This window comes from Hemicordylus capensis, chromosome 5 (assembly GCF_027244095.1).
Source record: "Hemicordylus capensis ecotype Gifberg chromosome 5, rHemCap1.1.pri, whole genome shotgun sequence".
NCBI lineage: Eukaryota > Metazoa > Chordata > Lepidosauria > Squamata > Cordylidae > Hemicordylus > Hemicordylus capensis.
In genome coordinates, this window is record NC_069661.1 from 210,024,095 (window position 1) to 210,050,049 (window position 25,955).

The 25,955-nt window shown below is 45.8% G+C and overlaps 1 protein-coding gene across 8 annotated transcripts; it reads left to right on the plus strand.

Moving 5' to 3' along the window:
• The first annotated feature begins 10 nt into the window (after positions 1–10).
• Positions 11–25,830, plus strand: WDR91 (WD repeat domain 91). 8 transcript variants are annotated; one of them, XM_053253887.1, is made up of 16 exons: positions 606–690; positions 2,504–2,683; positions 2,839–2,958; positions 3,069–3,275; positions 4,259–4,342; positions 5,111–5,244; positions 7,169–7,346; positions 10,301–10,459; positions 13,585–13,784; positions 14,517–14,667; positions 15,918–16,012; positions 19,324–19,492; positions 20,875–20,983; positions 23,181–23,293; positions 23,595–23,792; positions 25,224–25,830. In XM_053253887.1, the coding sequence occupies exons 4-16, from the start codon at positions 3,273–3,275 to the stop codon at positions 25,386–25,388; spliced, it is 1,758 nt and encodes a 585-aa protein (XP_053109862.1). In that variant the 5' UTR covers positions 606–690; positions 2,504–2,683; positions 2,839–2,958; positions 3,069–3,272; the 3' UTR covers positions 25,389–25,830. The 8 variants fall into 8 exon arrangements, with proteins under 8 accessions (XP_053109861.1, XP_053109858.1, XP_053109859.1 ...); XM_053253888.1 differs by lacking the exon at positions 606–690 and adding an exon at positions 801–917; XM_053253889.1 differs by lacking the exon at positions 606–690 and adding an exon at positions 1,052–1,067.
• The last annotated feature ends 125 nt before the right edge of the window (positions 25,831–25,955 follow it).

Genomic DNA, 25,955 nt, shown 5'->3' on the forward strand with positions numbered 1-25,955 from the left:
GCTGGATGCTGAGTGTGTATCGCTAGTGTGCTAAGGACTAGGTCGCCAGCGGCACCTGGCTTTAAAGCCGGCCATCTCTCGACGAGATCGATGTACGCTGGAATGTTGAGTTTCTTTTCATTAATACAGCGAAGCTTCAACTCGGAGTGACAGAGAGGAACTCTTCTGATTGCCACGTGATCGGCCCCTAACGCGCAGATCCAGCCACGCACAACAACCAAACGCTCCCCTAATAAAGGACAATAAAACGGCACTATTTCGGTGGACGGTGGTAGTTGTCACACACACACACACAAACCAACCAACCAACCCCGGTTCAGTTAGTTGGATAATCGCGGGGGAGGAAGGGCCAAGCAGAGAGGGCGGAGCGAAAGCCAGGAGAAGGAGGATTGGGGCAGCGAAGGTGGGGCGGTGCATGGAGATCCGAGGAGCGTCACTCCCCATATCCCCGTGACCCGGCGGCACGATGGCGGCTGCCGCGGAGCACACCGATGAGCTGGTGCGGGAGTATCTGCTCTTCCGCGGCTTCACCGGCGCTTTGAAGCAGCTCGATGCGGAGATCAAGGCGGACAAAGAGAAGGGCTTCCGGGTGAGGGGGGGGGGCGGCGAGCAGTAAGAGGATGCTGGCGGCGGGGGCGGTGAGAGGAGGGGAAGGGCAGAGAGATCATGTTTGGAGAACTCGGCATCTAGGTGAGCAGCGCAGCCTCGGCTCCCTCCGCTTTCATTTTGGCTCAGCCCTGCAAGCAGGGGCGTAGCTAGGGGAGAGGGGGCCCCGCTCACTCCCCTCTCCCCGGCCGCCCCTGGGGGTGAGAGAGATAGTGGAGAAAATAGGAAGGGGCGGAGCTGGCGGGCCCTCGGGAGCTGGGGTGCCCGGGTTCCTTGAACCCACTCGCTCCATAGTTACTGCACCCCTGCCGGTAAGCAAAAGTGACAAGCCGGGTTATTTATGGCAATACTCTGTCCTGGGGATTCGTGGCGCGCAGATGCAGCCTGAGGACGGGATGCTGGCTGGATAGGCCTGCCTTTGACCAGGGGTTGGCTTAGATGGCCTTTTGACTCTCTTTGAGGTAGTTCGGAGGCACCTTGCTTGACATTTCCAGTTTCCTGGCCTCCCAGTGGTACGATTCCCTAGATTTAACCGGGGCTCAACCATTTCTGGACCACCTTAACTCTGGAACAAGTGAAATAGTAGTGAGGAGGAGGAGGAGGATTTCTGAGCAGGTACTCACTGGCTCCCTTCTCCAGCTAATTAGTTGCATTAGTCTTTCAGCATTTGGGATGAGCTGCCCAGTTAGTACTGAGAATGAGAATTATTGCCAGCCTTATAAAGTTGTGGCTGTAAATTACTACTATGATGAATAGTTATATACTGCTTTTTAACAAAAGTTCCCAAAGCAGGTTACACCGAGAAATAAAAATAAATAAATAGGCTCCCTGTCCCCAAAGGGCTCACAGTCTAAAAAAGAAACATGAGATAGACACCAGCAACAGACCCTGGAGGGATGCTGTGCTAGAGACAGATAGGGCTGGTTGCTCCCCCTGCTAAATAAAGATAATCACCACTTTAAAAAGGTGCCTCTTTGCTCAATTAGCAGGGGACTTAATACAGAAGTATGTGCTGAATATGAATGTGGTGTATAAATGCTGATAATGTTCAGTTCCTATGCAAACCATGAAACGGATTTCTGTCTGTGGCTAAAACTATGCGCAAATGTCTAGATCATTCATTATCTTTGTGTATATCTAAAACAGGAGCTTCCAAATTTTATTGCTCAGACACACACACTCCATGCCTTTAGTGAGACCCTCTTCTCTATTTTCTCTTAGTTTTTCACATCACGGAAACCCACCATCCCACTTACTCTTACAGTTCAGGTCCCTTGCTTTCATCATGAATGTCTGCCACACTTTGATATTTTGATTTTAAGCTGATAGTATGATGCCATCCTCTTTTACCCTTACTTATCTCCTTTTGTGGTTTTCACCAGTCTGCTTCCTTCACTCTCTCCCCTTTCCCCATCCAAATTCTGGCAGCACTGTCTAAAAACACAAGTTCGGATACTGGGATTAAGCAGGGGTTCTCAAACCTGGGTCCCCAGATGCTGCTGGACTAAAACTCCTATCATCCCCAACCACAGTGTCCAAAGTTGTGGCCGGGGATAAGAGGAGCTTTATCCATGTTCTGAAAGAGTATAGAAATATTCAGTACATTCCGTGAGTGGCAGCAGTTCAGTCTGGATGTGACAAATGGGAAGTATCAGTCAAAACTACATTTATAGCTTTCCAGGTTTGCTGGTAGAGTGAAAAAGAGGAACATCTGCCTGGAAAATCTTGGCCGAGCACATAAGAATTTGATTCCCCCTTCTGTGTCAATAAACATTGCCTTAAAAGCTATTATCCGTTTCTTTATAATTGTTATCTTTGCTTTTGGTAGCTGAAGCTGCCAAGAACTAATAGTTTCTTTTGGTGAAGAAGTAACTGTTTCTTTTCTGTCTGTCTTCAGGTGGATAAGATAGTGGACCAGCTTCTGCAGTTTGTTCACAGCTATGACCTGACTGCCCTTCGAGATTACTGGAGTTACCTTGACAGGCGCCTTTTCAGCCGATTGGAGGATGTGTACCGACCAACCGTGAACAAACTGAAAATCAGTTTGTATCGTTACTACCTTGTTCATACTGTGCAGGTCTGTGTCAGGGTGGTGGTTTTTCTTCCAGCCATGCTATATCTATCCTTTTAATGCAGGGGTAGGCAACCATGGCTCTCCAGTTGTTGCTGAACTACAACTCCCATCATTCCACAACTTATTGTACAGTGTTCTACATCTGTTCTACATTACAGATGTAGTTCGGCAGCAGCTGGAGAACCAAGGCTGCGTGAAACCCTTAGCTTGTCTATAACAAAACATTATGTGTGGCTGTCTTCTGTCTGGTCGGAAAGGGACTCTTATGACTTTATCAGGTACAGAACATTGAGCAAAGAAGTTATATTTGGAGTTGCTGCTGTGCAAAGAAATGGAACCTGATCCTCTCCCCCTCCAACTTTTCTATGTGTGTGTGTTTTTTTTTTAGACAAACAGGAATGACAAAACACAAGAATTCTTTCTCAAGCAGGCCTCAGAACTTCAGAACCAGGCTGAGTGGAAGGACTGGTTTGTTCTGCCTTTCATCCCGAATGCAGACTCGAACCCTACCTTCGCCTTGTATTTTTCCCGCCAATGGGCAGACACTTTCATTGTGTCTCTGCACAATTTCCTCAGCGTCTTATTTCAGTGCATGCATATCCTTTTAGGTGTGGAAGCTACTCTTCTGTATTGTGGATTGAGATTTTCTGTTCTTTCAGCACAAGGCCAAGCTCCACTCTGCTTTGCTTTGCTAGAACTGTGTGCTAGAGGCCCAGGCCAGGCACTGTTTTGGCTATCCTACTGTAGACTAGTATCGCTTGTAAAAATTGATGTGCCTTAAGAGAATCCGCTGGGCTTGATATCTGAAGCAGAAGCCTTGGCTGATGTAATATAAATCAGTATGTGAAATTCCAATTTTCATCCTTGCTTTCTTGGCTCCACTGCCTCCAAAGATTCCCTTGCTTGTCTACCCATTCTTATAGCCCCATTTCAATTTTTTAAGCCAAGCTGGATCTTTCACTTTCCTCACAATTTATGCTCCCCACCCCCACTGCCAATATTCCATGCCTTCATAGCAGCTCAGTCAATGTCTGAGTAGCTTTGCAAGTGAAGGATAAAAGCCAGCTGTCTGTCTTTCAGTCCAGTGTTCCCTCTAACAGGGATTCCCAGATGTTGTTCACTACAACTCTCAGCATCCCCAGCTGCAATGGCCTTTGGCTGGGGATTCTGGGAGTTGTAGTCAACAACATCTGGGAATTCCTGTTAGAGAGAACGCTGTTTCAGTTTGGTAGTCAATTCCCACTACCACCACCATCTCTCTCTGTCTCTGTCTCTGTCTCTCTTCCTTCTGCCCCAACTCATATAGAAAAAGTTCTAAAAACTACAAGCAGTGAGATGAGTGGCAGAAACAGCAGAGCTGAACAGGATCAAGCAGCCCTCTGGATCTCCCAGCCTACCATTTTAGATATTTTAATTTTCAGCAATAGAAAAAGCAACTGAAATAATACACACTTTACTTAACTATTGCTCGCTGAATACTGGGCCAAAGTGCCTCTAGAAAATGCCTAGGAAATTGGTGAACTTCCAGAGAAAGATGTTTTGTAGTTACCTCAAGTTTTTCATCCTTAACCTTTCTTACCTGTCCCCGTCATCTTGAACTTTGAGACAGAATGCCAGAGAAGTAGTTTCCTACAAGAACAAAATGAAAGTCTGCGGCAAAAGGTGAGAGGCTTCTAGAATATCTGTGAAAGTGTGTTTTCAAAAGCCCTGTTCAGACTATACCATCTGCCTGTGATTCAATCACAGTTTCATATCCCGGTTTGTTCATAAACTCTGTTTAGAACAAGCTGGGTTTTGCCAGGTTTGAATACAGTGACAGATCCTCACTTGATCGTATGATGCTGCCATCTGAGTTCTTGGTGCTTCTGAATTGGTATTGTTGGCTCTGACTGGCAGCAGCTCACCGGGGTTTCAGATGGGTCTTTCTCAACCCTACCTGGAGAAGCCAAGTCTTGAGCCTGGGACCTTATTTAATATTAATTAATTAATTTTTCTATACCGCCTGATATGTACATATGTAAATGTGCATGTATTACCAGTGCTTGTCCACCAAGCTGTGGAGCCATCCCCATTGGCTTATTATTAAAAACCAAGAGTGGAAGTCTAAAACTTCTGCCCCCATCAGTTTCAGTGATGGGGATTGGTCCTTGGCTGGTGTGTGTCCTACAGAACAAACACTCTCCTCCTCCTCTAGCAATAAATTGTCTTCTATAGTAGGAAATAAATATATAGCCGTGCTGTCATAATGAAAGGCCTATTGTCCAGGTATTGGGAAACAGTCCTGGGTAGTGTCTAGTAAAAAACCAATGATGTTCAAGCAGGCAGGTTGGATTTCATAGCGTGTGGTGTAAGCTCTGTTCAGTAGAGATATGGAGGGAAACTGCAATTGATATATCTCTATTCTCTCCCACTCTCTTTTTCCTTTTAAAGCTCTTTGCCTTGCAGGCAGAGCACCACCGAATGAAGAAAGAGGAACAGCAGCAGGAACAGGAGGAGGAATTGATACTTCACCACAGGCTGCCTTCCTATGTAGCCAACATGGACCACTTGGGAGACTCAGAGCTGTGAGTGCATATATGAAAGGACAGGATAAGTGGCTGCGTGATTGGATCTCTGAGATGGATTTTCAACCTTTTACAGTGTTACTTTCTGGCAAATCTGGTCGGGAAAATTTGGAGAAGTGTGTGTTGATTTCAGAAAGATAAGCAAAGCGGCTGAAATGTGTCCCCGCTACAAGGTTCTTGCATAATTAATTGATAAACATATTTTTTTAAAATTCCCATAGGGAGCTGCTTAAGTAAATAGTGAAACAGCTTCTCTCTGAGATAGTTCTGTAACTGTTTTGTGACTTATTTATTTATTAAAGAATTCTTGTATACCGCCTCCTCCAAAGACTCTAGGTGGTGAACAACAGCCATGCCAGTAACAATTACAAATAAATAAATAAAGGTCAAAAAGCCTGGTGAAACAGGTAGGTCTTAAGAAGGGCCTTAAAAGCAACTGAGGCGGCTAAACAAATCTGGGTGGGGTGGGGAGAGTGTTCCAAAGATGAGGGGTGGGCACAGAGAAGGCCGTCCTACGGGCCCAGGCACTACGCACTCCACCAGGGCCCAGGGCACTAGGGAGGGCCAGCTTATGTCAGGGATTCTCAGCTTTTGGCCATTACAGCTGGGGGTGATGGGAGTTGTAGTCCAGCAGCATCTGGGGACCCAAGTTTGGGAACCCCTGTTTAAAATACAGGTCTTTGAGTCATTCACTATTGACTTAAAAGTGGGAATTTGCATCTGTGCTGACTTTATTGCTATTGAGCAGCAGGTGATTCACTGAAACCATGGAACTAGCATTGGGGATCTTATTTGGCTGGCAGGAACAGGTTGGCTGTATTCGTATATGGAGGTTTGGTGGAGGTACTGTCCCATGACTTCGCTGTGGGGGCCAGGAGCTGCAGTTACCATATGGCAGCCTCTTGTTTACCTCTAGCAAATGATACATATACTGAAGTGGGTGACCTGAGCAAGCTCCGCTTCATTGTGGCCCTGTTCAACAGTGTTAGTCTTGAGCTGGGTGGGAAGGAGCTCAGAAATTCCTCCTATTAGCACTTTGGTGCACAGCATGATGGTGGGGCTTTGAGGGCCAAGCTCCTTTTATGCCTGCTGCTATCATGAGCAGAAGAGAGTTATGCTTACTTCCATACTGGAGCTTGAAATCATTAGACATAATAATAAATGATCCTTGTTCAGGGCACTGCACCAAATAACAAACAAAAAAGACAGATCCCTGCCCCAAGGAACTTACAGTTGAAGTTAGGTTTTAGTTGAGGTAACATCTAGTGTAGCTAATGATTTGAACTTCGTGGTGGTTGTGCTCTTTCTCTCTTGCGTGTGCTCTATCTATCTCTCCATCTATATCAGGGGCGTAACTATAATAGGGCAAGGGGAGACAGTTGTCTGGGGGCCCACTGCCTTGGGGGGCCCCCAGAAGCAAGTCACATAACTGATTCCCACGGCCGCACACCCGCCTAGGCATCCTTCAGTTGTATTCATCCTCCGAAATTGATGTGAGTGTTAAGACTTGGAGCTACCAGATCAGCATGTCTTTCTCTAGTACCATTAAATGACTTGCATCGTCCACAATTTACAAAACCTTTTAAAAAACAATTTAGGATGATGTTCTATTGTGGCACATAGAGATAGAGATAGAGATATATAAACTTCAGTGAGGGGGGCGCATTTTAAAATCTTGTCTCTGGGCCCACTCCAACCTTTCTACACCCCTGATCTATATATGCATTTGTAAGGAGGGAAGTGGGACATAGGTGGCCGAACAGACTGATGGTGGCTTAGCACAGGCTCAGCCACTTGGATTCAATTCACTAACAAATGGTTGTGAAATTCTTTTAGAAACAAAACATCATTGGTTTAGGATTTAGGTCTCATGTGGAAGTCTTGGTTCACCGCCTTTTAAATCCGCCCCTCCTCTCACCCTCAGCGATATGACATGCAGCCAGAGAAACACTGGTAACTCTCTTCAGGCACGTGGGGGGTTCCTGTCTTCCTTGCTATCTCAGAGCAAAAAGGGCCCCTCTAGAGTGACGTCGACAACAGGAGCCTCTTCGGCACAGATTGGCACAACACCGCTGGGCAAGAAAGAACCCTCCAACCACCAGGTGAGATGGCGCAACAGCCACTGGGGCATGCCCATTTGTGTCGCAGTTGTTCTAATGATAGAATTTCTGCTCCTCTCCTGTTCTTTAACTTGTGTGGAGAACTAGGCTGGATGTTTGTATTGCTTTGAGGCTTTATGTATATGATGCCTTTTGGGGGGCAGCTCAGTTTTTGAGAAGCTTTAGCCAGTGCTGGGTTCTTCTCAGCCTGGCCGGGAACGCATCTCTTTTCCTTTGCAAGCAGGGAGAGGCCATTCCGACCTCACTGCAAATGAGGCATTGGTCAAAGTTGACTTGCAAACGGGGCACGCAGCCCCTTTTCCGAACATGGCCATGCCCCCATGTCTGACGTTGAATGCAGGGGGCTTGGCCCGGGTGGTGGGGGCTGAACTGGGGCCCCTGGCATCCTTGTCATGTCGCTGCTGGGATCCATTAGTTAAACATTTTGATAAGTATTAAACTTTTAATAGCCTCAATCCCTAACTCAGCTCTGACTAAATAGACTGGTGTAGATTTAGCTACCCCCAAATCATATGCAAAAAAACATGTCTAAATTCTTTCAACTGGCAAAGCATTGGCAAAACCTCATAATCCTACACCATAAATTAACATTGGAATGGCCTTGGCACTAAAATCCTTTGAAACTGGTCTTGCTGAGCCTGGATATTTACAGTTTAAAAGTTTTATTTAATGATTGGAAGCAGGCCGCAGATCTCAAGGCACACTTTTCTAGCTTGAAGACCAGAAACCTGAGGCACAAAAGACCACTCCAAGGAAGCAATAAGATTTGATCTGTTCTGTATCCTTATTGTCCAGGCACCACTGTTCCCTCTAAGGTACGCGCGTGCACACACAGGCCCCCGGGCAGCAGAAACTGGCGGCAGGCACAGTCTGCCGTGGCCTGCCCCGCCGACGGGCCCGCCACGCCGAGAGCTGCGGTGGCGGCCTGCTGTGCCCACTGACGCCGCTTGCCAGTCTTTGCGGCCAGCGGCAGGCCAGCCACCTCTCCCTCCTCCACCTTCTGCCCCAGTATCGGGGCCTGCCGGCTGGCCACCTCAGCCCTCGCCTGGGCCCACCACAGCTGGGCCGGGCCCGTGGCCACCACCCATCGCCAGGCCAGGTCCACCAGCGGCCATGGCTCGCAGCAGCCAATTCTCCTCCTCCTGGGTGTGCCAGCCAATCAGGCGCCTCCTCAGCCCAGCCAATCAGCTGGGCTGCTGGGACGCATTTTCCCTGGCACACCCAGGACAAATATATATATATAGATTTGACACTTTCTCCCACAAGTGGCCCCTGTTTACTGAATTGAAAGCTGCACTTAGATCAATAAAAGCTGTGAAAAGCTGCCCTCCTTTAGATGTGTATTTAGATATCGGGTGATGTAAGACAAAACAGTTATTCATAGTTGATCGTTCTTTCCTAAAACCCGCCTGCTCTTCAACCAAAATGTCATTTCCTTCTGCCCAACTTTCAAGCTTAGGAAGGAGGTATCTGGTGTAGATTTTTTTCAGCAATATCAATTGGGCTAATAAGCCTATAATTCATAGATGCCCGTCCCTTTTATTTTTATTATTTATTGTTTATTTTATTATTACAATTTTTATACCGCCCTTCCAAAAGGCTCAGGGCAGTTTACATTCAAACACCATTACATTCAAACACCATTACATTCAAACACCATTAAAATCAATTAACAGTTAAAACAGAAATTATAAAACTGCATAAAATAATTAATTAAAACGTCATAAAACACCAATTAAATAGCCAAGACAATGTAAAAACAAGTTTTAAAAAGCTGAGAAAGCTTGGTTGAAGAGATGTGTTTTCAGAAGTTTCTTATCAATTGTCAGATTTTATTAACTCAATATTTTAAATTGGGTTAATAAGTATCAATACTAAGTTTCCAATCTTTTGGAATGCAACCTGTATTATTTATATGGGAAAATAGTCCTGCCAATAATGGGGCCCACCAATTCAAATTCTAAAGATATCAGGAGGGAGGAAATCCTCCCCAGGGCTTTGCTGTTCTTCAATAAATAAATCCAAATAATAAAGCTTGCCATTAAATAAATCCAAATAATAAAACTCCCAAATGGGGGATGCAGTCACTTTGATTTTAGCATAAACTGCTCTGAGCCATTTTAGGAATGGTGGTATAAACATTGAATGAATGAATGAATAGGGATGTCAAAAGAGAATTAGCACATCAGCTCGCCTTGGAGGACAGAGCTACCTGGGTAGACCTCTTCTTCGATGTGGGCTGATGCGCCAAGTCCGGAGCAGAGGGCTGGTCTACCCACCAATCCCAATTGGTAGACCAGCTCTCCCCAGCCAGGGCGTGGGTGGGTGGGGGAGTGCCATTGTGAAGCCTGTTCTTCTTGCAAAATTTTTCTAGGAGATCAGTAATTTCACATGTGAGTTCCTTCAGAACCTGCAGGAGCAAGCAGCAGAGTCCAGTCAGGCTTGAATGCAGCGTGGGGAGGGGACCAGCAAAACAGATACACTCCTGGTGGCACCACACTCTCCCCAGCCGATAATACGAGAGCCAGCGTGGTGTCGTGGTTTGAGTGCTGGACTAGGACCGGGGAGACCCGAGTTCAAATCCCCATTCAGCCATGAGACTAGCTGGGTGACTCTGGGCCAGTCACTTCTCTCTCAGCCTAACCTACTTCACAGGGTTGTTGTGAAAGAGAAACTTAAGTATGTAGTGCACCGCTCTGGGCTCCTTGGAGGAAGAACGGGATATAAATGTAATAAATACATAAATAAATGATACAGCTGGTGCTTAGAGATGGCAGAGAGCATTCCCCTTTTCTCTTCCCTGGATCTTGGTGGTGTTTCTAAGCTGGGGGGCAAAGGTGTAAGGAAAGAGGAGCGAGACCATTGTGTGCTGCCTTCCTATACCTCAATGATGTTGGGCGCAGAGTCTGGAGGAATCACATTTCTTTCCCTTCCAGAGCATCAAAGGGAAGGAGGCAGCAAGTGCCTGCAAAGAACCGAAAAGTCACTTCAGTGGCCTGGTGCTAGCGGAGTCCAACTCACTACAGCAGCGTCAGAGGCGCCTGCAGGATCATGGAAAAGAAAGGAAGGAACTTTTATCTAAAACGGTTTTCCAGGTAGGGCTGACATCTCTGGTTTATATGTTCTGTATTCCACTGTTTGGGTAAACACCTGCAAATGTCTTAGTGATAGCTAGACTGATCATTCTAAGGCAAAGGTTCTCAAAGTTGGAGTGTGGTTGGGGATGATGGGAGTTGTAGTCCAACATCTGGGGACCCAAGTTTGAGAACCCTTGTTCTAAGGGAAGCTGACCATCCGTATTCCCTCTAATTTTTTTCATCTGTGTGCGGAATGAGCTTCGTTCTGGGTGGTAGTTCCAAGGCAGTGTGCGTGCACATGAATTCAGAATGCAGCCTTCCTGATTCAACCTGAGCATGGGATCTAAAATTAACTGAGAGGACATCAAAAAAAACTTGGGAGTGTGCACATGTGTGCAGGCCTTAGAGACTCATCTCTCCTGCTTTCCTCTCCCACACACACATGGTCATTTTGCCTCACCTAACTCCACAAAAGCTTTTCTTTTAATAAGATTCAGGTTCAGGATTTAGCAGATAGATAGTCCTTTCCTGGTCAACCCCAGGAAATGGGGGAAGGAATAAATGACACATAAGGGGGGAAAATCAGAGAGAAAATCTCACCAAGAGCAACTCAAGTGGGGTGGGGTGGGTGGGAGAGAGGGAATTACACACAGAGAAAAGATTAAAAGACTCTTACTTCTACAGAGCAGCTCAGATTTCTCCTTCCCTCCATTCTAGTTGGAGAGATCACATGGCCAGGACTGCATAAGCAGAGCCAATAGACTCTTAGTTCTGCAGGGGTGGGGAGAAGGGGCTGAGGAAGGGGAAGAGGATTGGAGAGGTGGAGCTTGACTTGAAACTTTAAAATGGAACTTCAGGCAAGCTCTATATGTATAAAGTCATATGCAGCATTCAGTAGAACTGGAATGTTGTTCATTACAGTAGTTGTGATGTTCCTTTAGGCTTTCTGCACACCCGGGGGACTTTGACTTATTTTTTTGTCCTCCCTGCAACTCCTAAAGTGGTTTGCTGTGATATTTTACAGCAAACTTTGGAGTATTCAAAGCTTTGCTTTGAGGCGGCAGCGGCAGCAGCAGACTCTTGGGCTGTCTGACAGGAGATAGGCAGGGCTGCTGAGGCTGGGGGTTTCTGCTCTGGTGAAGTCAGCCTTGCCTCCTTGTCGGAGCAGGCTCCACTCTCCCTCCCCCTCCCTCGTGTGTGTGCTTGGTGCCGGTGCTGCCGCTGGCTCCCTTTCCAATACACGTGAACTTTTTTCCTCTAGGGATTCTCAATGTTGGGTCCCCAGATGTTAGTGGACTTCAACTCCCATAATCCCCAGCCCCAGCGGCCTTTAGTTGGGGATTATGGGAGTTGAAGTCTAATAACATCTGGGGACCCAACGTTGAGAATCCCTGGTTTACACTGATGGGCAGCAACTCTCTGAGGTTTCAGGCAGGAGTCTTCCCCAGCCCTACCTGGAGATGCCAGGGCTTGAACCTGGGACCTTCTGCATGCAAACCCAATGCTTTACCACTGTGCTACAGCCTCATTACCTAAGGGGAATGTTGGTTGAGGTTGAACCCCCCCAAAAAACCTTGCCCCCGGAGTGGAATGTTCACAGCCTCAGATGGTATTTTGCAGATAACCAAATGAATGGAGCTAATGGAACTCAGTGGTGAGGATGGGAGGAAGAAGGGTTTGAACAAAAAGAGCAGGAAAATTCTCAGCTTGAGAAATACTACCTCAAGGCAGTCACATCCCTTCTACTTCTGAGGGGGAAAGGTGCCTAAAACTTTCATCATGCTCAGGTGACACATCCACACCAGGGATATACATATGGCAACATTTTGCTGCGGGTCCATATTTGTCAGCTGCTAATCCCATAAAGGACCATTCTGCTTATCCCATGTTTAAGTTTCTTTGTAAGCCTTTGGTAAGAGACTAGGGGTGTGCCTGGATGGTTTTGGCACCTCATTACAGAGGCACCAAAACGATTCAAGCTGCCACAGCCAAATCGTTTCAGCAGGGGGCAAGTGGTAGCTTTAAAAGGAGGCACACAGGTCTTACATAGGAAGCTGCCATATACTGAGTCAGACCATTGGTCTATCTAGCTCAGTATTGTCTGACTGGCAGCGGCTTCTCCAAGGTTGCAGGCAGGAATCTCTCCCAGCCCTATCTTGGGGAAGCCAGGGAGGGAACTTGAAACCTTCTGCTCTTCCCAGAGTGGCTTCGTCCCCTGAGGGGAACATCTTCTAGTGCTCACACATCAAGTCTCCCATTCAAATGCAACCAGGGTGGACCCTGCTTAGCTAAGGGGACAAGTCATGCTTGCTACCACAAGACCAGCTCTCCTCCAGCGCCTCTGCCACGATGAGGTCAGTTCTAAAAAGCCACATGGCTTGGCTTTTTAGAACTGACAGCGCTGTAGTGGGGTGTAGTGTAGAGGAACAGGTAAGACCTGTGTGCCGCCTCTTAAAGTTACTGCTCTCCTCTTTTCTTGTGTCAGTGTGGCTCTGCACTATCTAGTTTTCCAAGCTTCATGAGGAAGTGGCAGTGACTGGAACTTATCAGCATTTCCAGCTGCTACAGCTAAATGAGGAAAAAGTCCCTAGATCTTGGGCTTGGTGATAACAGTCCTTTCCAGGCCAGATGAGCCCTTTCCCACTTAACACTTAAAACTGCACTTTGGTCATTTCCCCTCAACACTTTCCTTGTTACGGATTTTGCTGAACTTTCATAAAGGCTGTTTGTAAACTTCAGCTTGCGCTTGAGTTTGGTAACATTCCGAGCTAGTTAATATTTAGAAATTATTTAAGAGGGCTTTGAATATTCCTTGCCAAATTCTCTTCTTCATTAGCAGGGAAGGAAATAATTGGTTTGAAGACTATAATCTATTTAGATGTGTTAAAATACAGAGTTCCTCTTTTGTAACCCCCACAGGAAAGGAAGGGGAAGATCCTTCTTGCACTTGCTCTACCATGGAGCTAAAGCCTCCTCTCCTGGAGGCCACTGTCTTCCCTGGTAGCACTTTAGCCGCAGAAGTGAGGTGGATTCGTGCCTGACTTTGATTACCTGAAACTCGTTTCAGTGCACTAAGCAGTAGATGGATATGGATCATTCACCTAGCTTGCTGTACTATATGCAAAATCCTTCTCTTGTTTTAGGGGCAGAATGCTGAGAGGAAGGTGGAGGTTAATGCCACTGAAACAGACACAGCCTCCGAGGTGTATGTTGAGCAAACAGAAACTTTGACCAAAGCTTTTGGGTCTAGCACAGATGCTGGATGCATTAGGCAAGAGCAGCCGTTCATTGTCTTAAGCCAGGAAGAATATGGGGAGCACCACTCATCCATCATGCACTGCCGGTAAGTTGATACTTCCCATTGGGGAAGGTGTGGATGATTCTTAAAGAGCCATTCTGGCTCAGTGGGTAGAGTAAAGGTAAAGTGTGCTGTCGAGTCGGTGTCAACTTTTGGCGCCCACAGAGCCCTGTGGTTTTCTTTGGTAGAATACAGGAGGGGTTTACCACTGCCTCCTCCCACACAGTATGAGATGATGCCTTTCAGCATCTTCCTGCATCGCTGCTGACCGATATAGGTGTTTCCCATAGTCTGGGAAACATACCAGCAACCTCTGGCTTGCTAGTCAAGTCATTTCCCCACTGAGCCATTAGTGGGTGGAGTACTTGACTTGAACTTTGGGAAACTGGGCTCAGCTATGGACTTAAAATGGCCATTTGCCATTGTGGCTTGAGATGATGGGAGTTGTAGTCCAACAACATCTGAGGACCCAAGATTGAAAACCCCAAGCGTAAAGGGTGTCTTTGCACAAGTCCCAGTTCCTTGGCCTCTGATCCCAGTCTGCAAAATGAAAACAATGGCTGACTTTATAGAATTTTCATACGGTAAGAACTGCAACGGGTTCTGTATATTAAAAGCCCTTATTTGTATTCAGTGAATACGAATAAGGTATTTTCTTGTGTAGATGAGCTGTGGTGCATGTAAACTGATCAATTGAAAGGAACAGCTTTTGGCCTAAGTGATTGCTGCAGTTGCATGTATGGTAAGGATTATTGCATCCCTTCCTTCTGCATTCAGGGTTGACTGCTCTGGACGAAGGGTGGCTAGTTTGGATGTGGATGGAGTCATCAAGGTGTGGTCTTTCAACCCTATGATGCAGACAAAAGCTTCTTCCATTTCCAAGTCGCCACTGCTTTCCCTAGAGTGGGCAACCAAACGAGACAGACTGGTGAGTAATTAATTGGGCTGGTTTTTACAGTGAAATCCTGGAACTGCTGTTGAAGCATCTGTAACGATGATATACTGTAGTCCAGGGCTGCACAACTTTGGCCCTCCAGCTGTTGGACTAAAACTCCCATCTTCCCTGACTATAGGCCACTGTGGCTGGGGATGATGGGAGTTGTAGTCCAATAAAAGCTGGAGGGTCAAAGTTGTACATCCCTATAGTATTTTGAACTGCATGTGTCCCGTGGTCTTTGGCTGGGTCTAAATTGTATTGCCTTTCTTATTGATCATATGAGTAGCACTTTGTCTTGTTTTTAACTACCCTGACTCCTTCATACATCTCAAATCAGTTTAGAAACACCATAAAAACTAGTGTTTTCTCTTTTCATGATTGCTCAGTGCAGTTGATATGTTCTCCTTTCCCCAGATTCTGGTGGATGCAAGAAAGATTTCATGGCATGATAGACCATGGGATGAGAGATTGATCCCATACAAAGAATGATTACCTTAAGAAGTTTCTTGAATTGATTTCCTAATCTGGTCAGCAAGGTGTCCAACACTTCACAAGCTCCATTCTCATAAACTGTCTTTTCCAATCTCATGGCACACACAAACAGACACACTGCCATTTGGTTGACCTGTCTTTCTTCTTGGAGAAAAATAGAGAATGCCATGTCCTGGTTCTCTGGGTTATGGGTGGTTTCACTCTTCTAGATCGTGCCAAGCATCACAGCCTAGGTTGAGAAGAGCATATTCCTCACTTCCCTGCTAAAGTTGTAAATACTGACTTCATACTGCGCAGTGGTTTGCAAGCACCTGCCCACACTGCTGCATTAGTGTAAGATTCATTGGGGCTTTTGTGGAAGGGAGCAGTTCCACTCTGACTTAAAGTTGAACACATGCTTGTTTGGGACCAGTTTGGATCTCTGCCTTTCGTGCAATTTTTCTGTCTCTTCACCAGAAGCATCTACTGCTCTGAGCTTAGGACTCTGTTGCTGTTTGCTAAGGAGTTGACTGCTCTTGTTCTGTTGTGTTCATTCACCACTTTTAGAATCTAGCCCTGGTGCCAAAGTAGTCACTTGTGTGACCACCATAGACACTATGTAACTGAGGCAGGTGAAATATTATCCAGTACACTAATATGTGAGCAGAAATGAACTGAAGAAGTCTCTCCTCCACCCCCTCTTCTACCTGTTATTTTTCAGGAGTAAGACACTCACATTTCCTCTCTTTCTTCTTGGTACTGGTTTCTAGTTACTGTTGGGTAGCGGAGTTGGGACTGTTCGCCTCTATGACACAGAAGCCAAAAAGAACCTTTGTGAAATCAGTATTGATGAAGACATGCCCAGGTAAGCCTCCTGAGTAGAGTCCAGAAACCTCACCTCTGATGGTTACAAAATGAGATATCATTCTGAGTTAGTGTCCAATACATTGGTGTCGTGATATCATTTGCATGACTGCTTTTTGTGGTTGCTGCTTTGTAGTGGTTCTGCATTTGATTAGAGCACTTTGCCTTTAGTTGTGTGAGCTATGTACTTTCAGCAGAGTCTCAAGCTATATAAACTTCATGCTGGACTGAGGGTTATTTTTGAAGGTCATGATTTTTCCTAAGCAGAGAAAGGAATATGTTGTTATTTTTATTATTATTATTATTATTATTACATTTATATCCTGCTCTTCCTCCAAGGAGCCCAGAGCAGTGTACTACATACTTGAGTTTCTCTTTCACAACGACCCTGTGAAGTAGGTTAGGCTGAGAGAGAAGTGACTGGCCCAGAGTCACCCAGCTAGTTTCATGGCTGAATGGGGATTTGAACTCGGGTCTCCCTGGTCTTAGTCCAGCACTCTAACCACGTTACACCACCATATATGGTGTAAGGTAGAATAGCATCTGTAAGAAATTTTTGTTGCACCTTTTAAACATCCACTATCTTCTACTGGGTCATGGTCATAGTCCTCAGCAGCAGGGCAGTGAACTGATAGCTCGGCTCCCCAGAACCACTTGTCTTGTTGACCCACAGAAAAACATCTAGATGCAAATATTCAATTAACAGTATAAAAGTACTTGATTATGCTTACCACTGGTCAAGATGAATACAATCATTTCAGCTAGCTAGGGTGACCAGGCCTTGGAGAATTAGCATGGGGCTTTCTCTGCAGAACTGGCAACCCCTCACAATCATGTTCAAGTATTCCTGTACCCCATCTCCCACAATGAAACCTTTAGAACATGTTGCCCTTGACCTTTACTTGTTGATAGAAATATTGCTTGACTTGAACCCTTATTCCTTAACCTTTCATATCGCCTGATATGTGTGTATCAATTGTGATTTTTCACTTTTTGTACCAGAGTAGAGAACATTGTTTGATGAAGATGAATATTGCTTTTGGGGTGGGCTATATGCTTCTTTAACACATCTAGTTTGATACTATTGATGGAACAACTGAAAGTTGAGAGTTGATCTAGAAATTATGAACTTAGACCTTTTGTTATAAGATACACTTCATCAGAACCATGGAACTTGACCTTGTGTGGAAAATGGAACTATAGGTGTAGAAAATAGGACTCTGACCTTCTGCAGAGAGCTGAAATTCTAGTTTAGAGGTTATGCTGCTCTTCTAAAATTCAGCAGCCATGCTCAAGCCAAGCTAATCTCTCGCTTAAAGGTAAAGTTGTGCCATCGACTCCTGGTGACCACAGAGCCATGTGGTTTTCTTTGGTAGAATACAGGAGGGGTTTACCATTGCCATCTCCTGCGCAGTATGAGATGATGCCTTTCAGCATCTTTCTGTATCGCTGCTTCCCCATATAGGTGTCTCCCATAGTCTGGGAAACATATCGGCAACCAGCAGGGATTCAAATCACAACCTCTTGCTCTCTAGGCAAGTTACTTCCCCACTGTGCCATTAGGTGGCTTAATCTCACTTATGTGTGCTAATATTACTGATCTATTAATACAGTACTAATAATATGCTTGATTGATGGTAAGATATTTCCCCTACTAATAGATTGTACACACCTCAGAATCCAGCATAATTTAGGAGAAACCAAGACATGTAGTTCAGAAAGGTGGATTGCATGCAAACTCCTAAGCTGCATCATTTTTCTTACACTGAAAATCTAAGAGTAAAAAAAGGTAACCTTGTTCCTTTAACAAGATAAATGCTAATACATATGAAACAAGCTACTAAAATGTCTCTTGTTGAAAGAAGAAGGCTGCTGGAATGCTGTTTTACACTCCTGAAAAACAAGCAGACTATAGGCAGAAAGGGGATAGATGTTCTACCTTGGCTAACTGAAGTCACTTGCCACAGCTGTGGGATTAAATTAGTGTTGGGTTGCTGCTGTTGAAGTGCAGCCATTCCAGTCAGGGTGATTAGTAAGCACAGGAGGACCTCGTTAATTGCGGACCCGACATCCGCGTTTTTGCGTATCCGTGGTCGGGTAATTGCCTCCCAACTTTGGTATACTTGATCAAATTAGGCATTTAAGGGGTTAAGACCTGTCTGTGTCTTCCTCCCACAATGGAAATAACGTCCAAAGTCGTTTCCACCTGCCATTTTGAGGACAAGAGCCACTTTGTGGCTCCTTCTTTGTGAAAAGAAGAAAAAACATTTCATGGGGGGGAAACATAACATTTTTACTTTGAGGGGGGCATTGCTGGATAACTGGGGACACAAAGAGTGCAGTAGGGCCTCCCTCCCCATTTCCCCCACTTTCAATCCAAAAAGAGCCAGTGTGGTGTAGTGGTTAGAGTGCTGGACTAGGACCAGGGAGATCCGAGTTCAAATCCCCATTCAGCCATGAAACTAGCTGGGTGACTCTGGGCCAGTCACTTCTCTCTCAGCCTAACCTACTTCACAGGGCTGTTGTGAGGAGAAACTTAAGTATGTAGTACACTGCTCTGGGCTCTTTGGAAGAAGAGCTGGATATACAATGTAAAATGAGGAAATAAATTTTTTCGTCCTGTTCTCATTTTTCCCCCCTCCTGGTTTTTGCTACCTTGGGAACCTAATCCCTCAATTCCCATTGCCCTAATGCCCCGTTGTCCGCAGTTTCTCTAACCATGCCTCCACCCATGGAATGGAACCCACCCCAGATTACAGGCCTCTCCTGTATTGTCCCAGAGTGCTTTCTTTTTCTTTTTTCTCCCTAGCACAAGTAGCAATGCTGGCCCGGATAGCATTTGTCCCCTGCTTGTTTCAAACAGGAGTTGATGAGAACAACCCAGGCAGGCAGCATTGCACAACCTTGGTCTCCTTTCCAATAGGAGCTGCAGCCTCTGGCTTCTGGGGCCCAGACATTTCTGTTGCTCTAGGCTTGCAATAATATAATTGTTACAGGAAACTTCCATTTTCAGCATCTGCCTGATTCTAAGGGCAGAGGGGTGGATTATTCCTGATGAAAGTTTGTGTTTACTCAGCCATACACTTCTGACTTAAAAGAAGCAGAGAGATGCCCCTAGAAACTAAAGCTGAAGGGAAAGGAAAGGAGTGAGAGAGGGAAGCTCATGGTTTCCACCACTGTGTAATGTGGTGTACAACATACTATAGTGTGTAGATGGGTGAGTGGGGATGGGTTGATGGCCTTTCAGTGCTGGCTTCATGAATTTCCTGTGCAGAAAGGATGTGTGCATGTTCATGATGTTGTGTTTTCCAGAATCCTCTCACTGGCATGCAGCCCAAGTGGTGCATCCTTTGTCTGTTCAGCTGCGGCCTCTGGCTTAGTCAATCAGCTAGATTTTGCTGCTTTGGATTCTGGAGGGAAAGGCACAAATCAAGTTCCTGGGAAACTACTTCTGTGGGACACTAAAACTATGAAGCAGCAGGTATTGTCATGTTTCGTTTTTTCTTAAGCCAAGTTCCTAAGTATAAAGTGGGTGGACTTCCCTTAATTTGTATCTCCATCAGAATTTAGTGGCCATCAATGCAGAACTTTGTATTTAGCTAGTCTTCCCTCCCTCTTTCTCTTTCTCTTTCCTCCTCTCCCTCCCCCTCTCCCTCTGGAAGGACTTTCTTTCAAATACCCACTTTGATATCGCTTCACTGCACTTCCCCAGTATTGAGGACAATCAGTCCATCAGGGGGCGGGATAACTTTAAGGGCAGGGGAAGCTGCATTTATACACATACAGGCCCGCTGCGTTTCCCTCGCTGGCGCTCACTGAAAAACCATTCCGGCGGGGCGGCAGCATACCTCCCTGTTGCCCCGTGTGCTCCTGTGGCAGGAAGTAGTGTGTGCACATGCTTACGCGCCGACATGCACATGTGCACACATTACTTCCTGTCACTTCCAGTCTGAGGACCGGCTGGGGCAGCAGGGAGGTACACTGCTACCCCGCCGGACCCATTTTTCAGTGAGCGCCAGTGAGGGAAACGCGCCAGTCGTGTTTTATGTGTAAGTGCACCTTCCCCTGCCCTTAAAGTTATCCCCCCCCAACCCCGTCGAACCGGCCTGTGCTGGTTCTGTGCACATCCCTAGTAAGGACCTGCTTCTTAAGGGAACTTCTCTCTGCCCCGCCAAGACCTGCACACATCCCTGTTTCAGGGGGCTCTGGGAAGAAGTTCTTTCCCCAAAGGGGGAGGGGGAGAGGAGACACGCAAATCTCTTCTTGCAAATCTCTTACTGCTGCTGCCGTCTCCCACCCTCCATCCTATCTGCAAATGGGAACATTCCTGGGGCCCTTAGGTTCAGCCATGGACTCCTTGCCACTGCTGCTGCTTAACTACTTTTCAACAAAAGGGTTCTCAAGCAGTTTTTGGAGCAGCAGGTGTGATCAAGTGCTCCCTTGACTGTTGGCCGGAGCCCAATTTGCTTTGCACCAGGATTGTAGTTCCATTTTTGGAAAAAGAGTCTTGTCTGTCTCCCATGAGCCCAAGGAAGGACATCCTTCCCTTCTAATTAGAATAAGTTAGATTTAATCTTTGTCTGGTGGGAAAACAATTCTCAGCCTTCAGTAGAGGGAAGCTGTAGTACTCTACAAAAGCCTCTGAAGGGAGCAACTGATTGTGGTGGCCAAAATGTCCTAGATTTCCTGTGTGCAGTTGAGTGGAAGATGTACAGCCCAGAAGGTGTTTTCCCCAGTGATATTTAAGCAGCCTGACACCAAAGCCGTGGTTCCCCTGTGTGTCTGCCGTACAAGCAATGTTTCAAGAGGAAAGGATGCACAATTAGTTCTCTCAATAGTCTTGCTTTGTTTTTGCCATTTCAGCTCCAGTTTTCCCTGGAACCTGAGCCCATTGCTATAAACTGCACAGCCTTCAACCACAATGGGAATTTGCTGGTTACGGGAGCAGCGGATGGCATGATTCGTCTCTTTGGTAAATTGAAAGTCGGCTTGGATTCCTATAGTAAAATGGTTTGTTCATCTTATATCCTTTAGGCCAGAGGTGGCCAATCTGAGGCTCTAGTACTGTTGTAGGACTACAACTCCCATCATCTACAGCTGGAGACCCTCGGGTTAGCCACTCTGCTTTCGGCCCTTGGTACTCAAACTGTGGGGAGGTTCTCCACCCCACAAGAAGCCTAGAAGGGTGGCACAAATGATGACGGGGACTCTTCCCATTCTGGGAGCTTGTATGTGCATGTACTCTTCTTCCCTGCACTCAGTCAGAGCTCTCATATCTGTAGGTGTGGGGCAGGGTGAGGGAGGAAGTGGGGCAGGAGACCTTGAGGAGGAAGGAGCTGCACAGCCCTCCCCTTTTGGATCAGTTGCGTGGAGCAACTAGGTAGGCTTCATTACTTCCCTCTCAACCCCACAGAGCTTCCTGCCTGAGTCTGGAAGCTCCTTCACACACCTGCTTTCCAGGTGAACAGGAAGTGGTAATCGCTCTCCATGTATCGTGCCAGCTTTTGTTCCTTGATCCTTCATGAATTTCACTTGGTGGGTCAATTAGTGCTTCGAATTCCCACTCAGCCATGAGGGTCAGTGGGTGATCTTGGACTGGTCACCACCTTTCAGCCCATCACGTCCTGCAGGAACGTGGTTGAATATAAATTAGGCAGGGCAAGAACTGTGTATGCCCACATGGGCATCTGCAGTATTTTTTTCTGGGGGTGGTGGTGGCAAAATCTGCTTACCTGGGAGTAAGCCCCATTGAATTCAATGGGCATTTCTCAATCCAGGGGGAGGGGAACTGCCCTGCCCACCACCACCTTCCAGATGTCCATGGTATGACATCCTCTTTAGAAGGATGAGGTAAAACCAAAGAAAGAAACTGACTTTTCTGGAATTCCCTTGAGGCTTTAGGACCTGGCCACTGCTGCCGCCTCATCATCATCATTATTATTCTGTTTCTATACCGCCCTTCCAAAAATCACTCAGGGTGGTTTACACAGAGAAATAATAAATAAATAAGATGGCTCCCTGTCCCCAAAGGGCTCACAATCTAAAAAGAAAAATAAGATAGACACCAGCAACAGTCACTGGAGGTACTGTGCTGGGGGTGGATAGGGCCATTTACTCTCCCCCTACTAAATAAAAGAGAATCACCACATTAAAAGGTGCCTCTTTGCCAAGTTAGCAGGGGTCTTTTCCCCCAGATGTCAGAATTTCTTTCTTTTTGTAGCCTTATTTCTTGGGGGTGTGGCAGCAGGGCATTTGTTCCCTCTGGGATGGCATCAGGGTGAAGCAGAGATGGCCGGTGGAATTACTACATGAAGAATGGGGCAAATAGAAGGTAGACTGGGAATCTACTGGGAGATCTCCAGATAACTTGCACTAGATCTGCGTCAGTGTAATAATAGTAATTAAAACTGCAAAAAATAAAATAAAAATCTCTGCCACAGCTGGCCTTGTGCTAAATGTTTGTTTCAGCCTTGGTGTGTTCCACTTGCAAAATAGGATTATTGGTTGCCTTTGCCCAGGACTGTGTGCAATTCTGCAGGTTAGTTTGAGAGTTTTGTATTGGGATCCCTGACCAGTAGTAACTCGTATGCAGATGTGTGTTTGTATATCCCAGTGTACAACTCATGGGGCACAGCTGATAATTATCTCTACCTCTTGAGACACCATTTTTCCTCTGGCATTTCTCTCCTCTCAGTCATTATTTAACAGCTGGCTCCAGTTGGTAGATTTCAGGCTTACAGGATCTACTTTAACCCTACTTGCACATTTTGTTCAGTGCTCGTACAATCTGTATTCAACGTGTGCATGTACAGTTCTTCACATATGATGTCGAATGCACATACAGCAGTACACTATCTGTACCGTGCATTTTAAGAACTTGTACCTAGGTTCATTTTTAAAATGAACCCGCATACAGCTATTCATGCAAACACATGTACAGACACCTGCATGCACGTACAGCATAATGCTTGAATGGGGCAATATCTTTTACTAGAAGACTGAAGTCTGCCCACCACTGATATAGGAGACAATATCACTGTTCCATTTATCCGTACAGGCATAGGGAATAATTGCTGTCCTTTCTAGTTTTGGGGGCCTTTTCGGTGTTTGCCCCTTCAAGTACAGTGAAGATTAACAAAACAAACCTCCACCCTACTCCTCTATTTCAGATATGCAGCAGCATGAATGTGCTATGAGTTGGAAGGCCCATGATGGGGAGGTTTATTCTGTTGAATTCAGCTATGATGAGAATGCTGTTTACAGCATTGGAGAAGATGGAAAGGTAAGCTCTAGGAAGAATATAGCCAGCCCCTTGGCTTGTGTATTGTAGCATCATGCTGTGCAGAAAGGACTTGGTAGCATGCAGAAACTCCTCCAGCCCCAGTTGCTAGGTGATCCCATGGGGCCACCAGTCCTCTGGGAGCAATCTGGTTGCCTGAAGGAAGCAATTCCATTGACTTCCTCTCTCCTGGTTTTGTCAGCAGCTGCTTTTATTTCTGTAGTTGTGGGGTGCCTCGCAGAGCATAAGGAAGGGTAGTTGTGTTCCTTCCTGCACCTTACTTGAGTCTCTTGTGCCATTCTAGTTTATTCAGTGGAATATTCACAAAAGCGGCTCCAAGGTATCTGAATATGCCCTCCCCAGAGATGCCACTGGTCCCTTTGTGTTGTCTGGCTACAGTGGATACAAGCAAGTCCAGTTCCCACGTGGAAGGCTCTTTGCATTTGATTCTGAAGGAAACTACATGCTGACCTGTTCTTCCACTGGGGGTGTCATCTACAAGGTAATGGGGTGTGAACAGTGGATGCAGTCTTGTACTTTGGACGAGAAGTTGACACTGAAGCAATTCTAGTGAAGTGGTTTTGAGTTGCAGCAACAGCAGCATTTACTTCCATTTATCCTACTTGGTGAACATGGTTTGCGGTTCAACCCAGTCTTGTTCCTACTGTCTGGGAGGAAAAGGGATTGGCCTGCTATCTCATTCAGAGTGGGAGAGCTGAGATAAAGAAAGGCTAGAGACTGGTCTGAACCACAAACTCAAAACCTTTTGGCTGGCATAGCTTCCCTCCAAAAAAGAATGTTGGCATCCAAGTTATGGGGGAAAGGGTAGGAATCATTATTACTCTATAAGCATATTTGTAAAACTATGATTCCCAGGGTTCTCTGAAGAGGTGGAGTGGGAAACTAGGAAGCAAGGACAGAAGATAGCTATAGGCTTGTAATATACAGACAGTCCTTAAGTCACTTAAACATACTTCTAGGAAGTTAGTCCCACTGATTTTTGTGTGTGAGTAAGCATGCTTAGGATCACATTGCGTGGCTCCTATTATTATTTATAATAATAATAACAATAATTCAATTTCCTATTGCAACTGGAGATTTGCATTTTTTGCATTTGCATTTGCATTTCAACAAGTGTGCCAGTGGTACATTAGTCTTACTCTGGGGAAGCTGCCTTCTGTCCCCATATGATGCTAGAAATAGTTTTATCCTTTGATAGATTTTTGGTTTTCTTTGGTGAATTATACCTGCCTACTACTTAGAGTTATGCTTACTATTTCCTTGCTGTTTTGTGTTTCCTAAAATAAACATTGATCTTGCAGCTGAGAACAAAATGTTCTGGGTGAATTTGAGTCCTGAATCTTTCCATAGTTACAAGAGGGTAACAAAGTTCCTTTTGTGAAAGACCTGCAGGCAGCCTTCTCTCTTCCTCCCTCCCCCCCCCACCCGAGTGCTCAGAAAATTTCAATATATGCTAAACAATCAAAGCTTTCATTGGCACAATGTGACTTTATGTTACTTTTGAAATAAGTGTTTGGCTTTTGCTCATATTGGCCATAGAAGCTTCTATCAGACTTAATATGACCTCTTGGCTTCTTCATCTTAAACATACCTGCATTGTTGTTGTGGTCTTCAGTCATCTTCTTCTAAGCCTGCTGTGTATCCCCTGCAGGCCAAACAGCTCTCCAGTACTATAAAGGAATTGTTCTTAAGTCTGAGCAACCTTTTTCTGAGAGCTGTTGTCCCCAGTTGTAGTCCAGCACTCTAACCACTATACCGTGCTGGCCCTCATCCCCCTGAAGTTGAACTTATAGTACCATATTCCCATTAAAACAAGGCTAAGTTGTCGTCAGTTTAGATCCTAGAAAGCGTCTGCAGTTTCTTGAGCAGAAACTTGCTAAGCTTTGATGGTTGTCTCTCTTCTCTCTTTCAGTTGAGTGGCAATGAGAAGGTTCTGGAGAGCTGCCTATCCCTGGGAGGACACAGGGCCCCTGTGGTCACAGTCGACTGGTGCACAGCGATGGATTGCGGGACCTGCCTCACGGCCTCCATGGATGGGAAGATCAAACTGACCACTTTACTTGCGCAGAAGTCTTAAATGGGACTGTGCTGCTGGAAAAGAACAAGATGTGGATGGGCTCTTTGTTTTTTAGATCAGTATTAACCATTTAGATCAAAGGTACGTCAGGAGAAAAGTTCCAACTGCTCGTCTTGATGCTTTCTTCTCTAGGTTAGAAACTTTTGGAAAGTTGATGCCAAACCACTGCCAATTAGGAGTTTCAGTTACAGCAGCTCCCGTAAATGAATCATACTCTCAGCAGACATGCACTGATCAGCAAGCTCCTTCCTATGAAGATTGGCCCTCTCTTTTTTTGGGCCCCAGACACACATGGCCATAAACCTCCAGGATTGTGCCAAGGTGGGATGTAGACTTGCAATGGCTCCAGCTGGGGGGCAAGGGGGATAACCCTGTGCAAAACTAACAGTATTTTGTGTCTGCTGCTGCATTTTTCTTATTAAAAAGAAAATATTTGTCTGCATTTACTGTATGTGTATGTTCCTCCTTCTATATCTTTACAAAATGCCTGTGTATGGGCTGAGACCATAGAATTGTAACACAAAGCCTGTTGTTACACTTCCTTTTCTTGAGGGGCCAGTTCAGAGG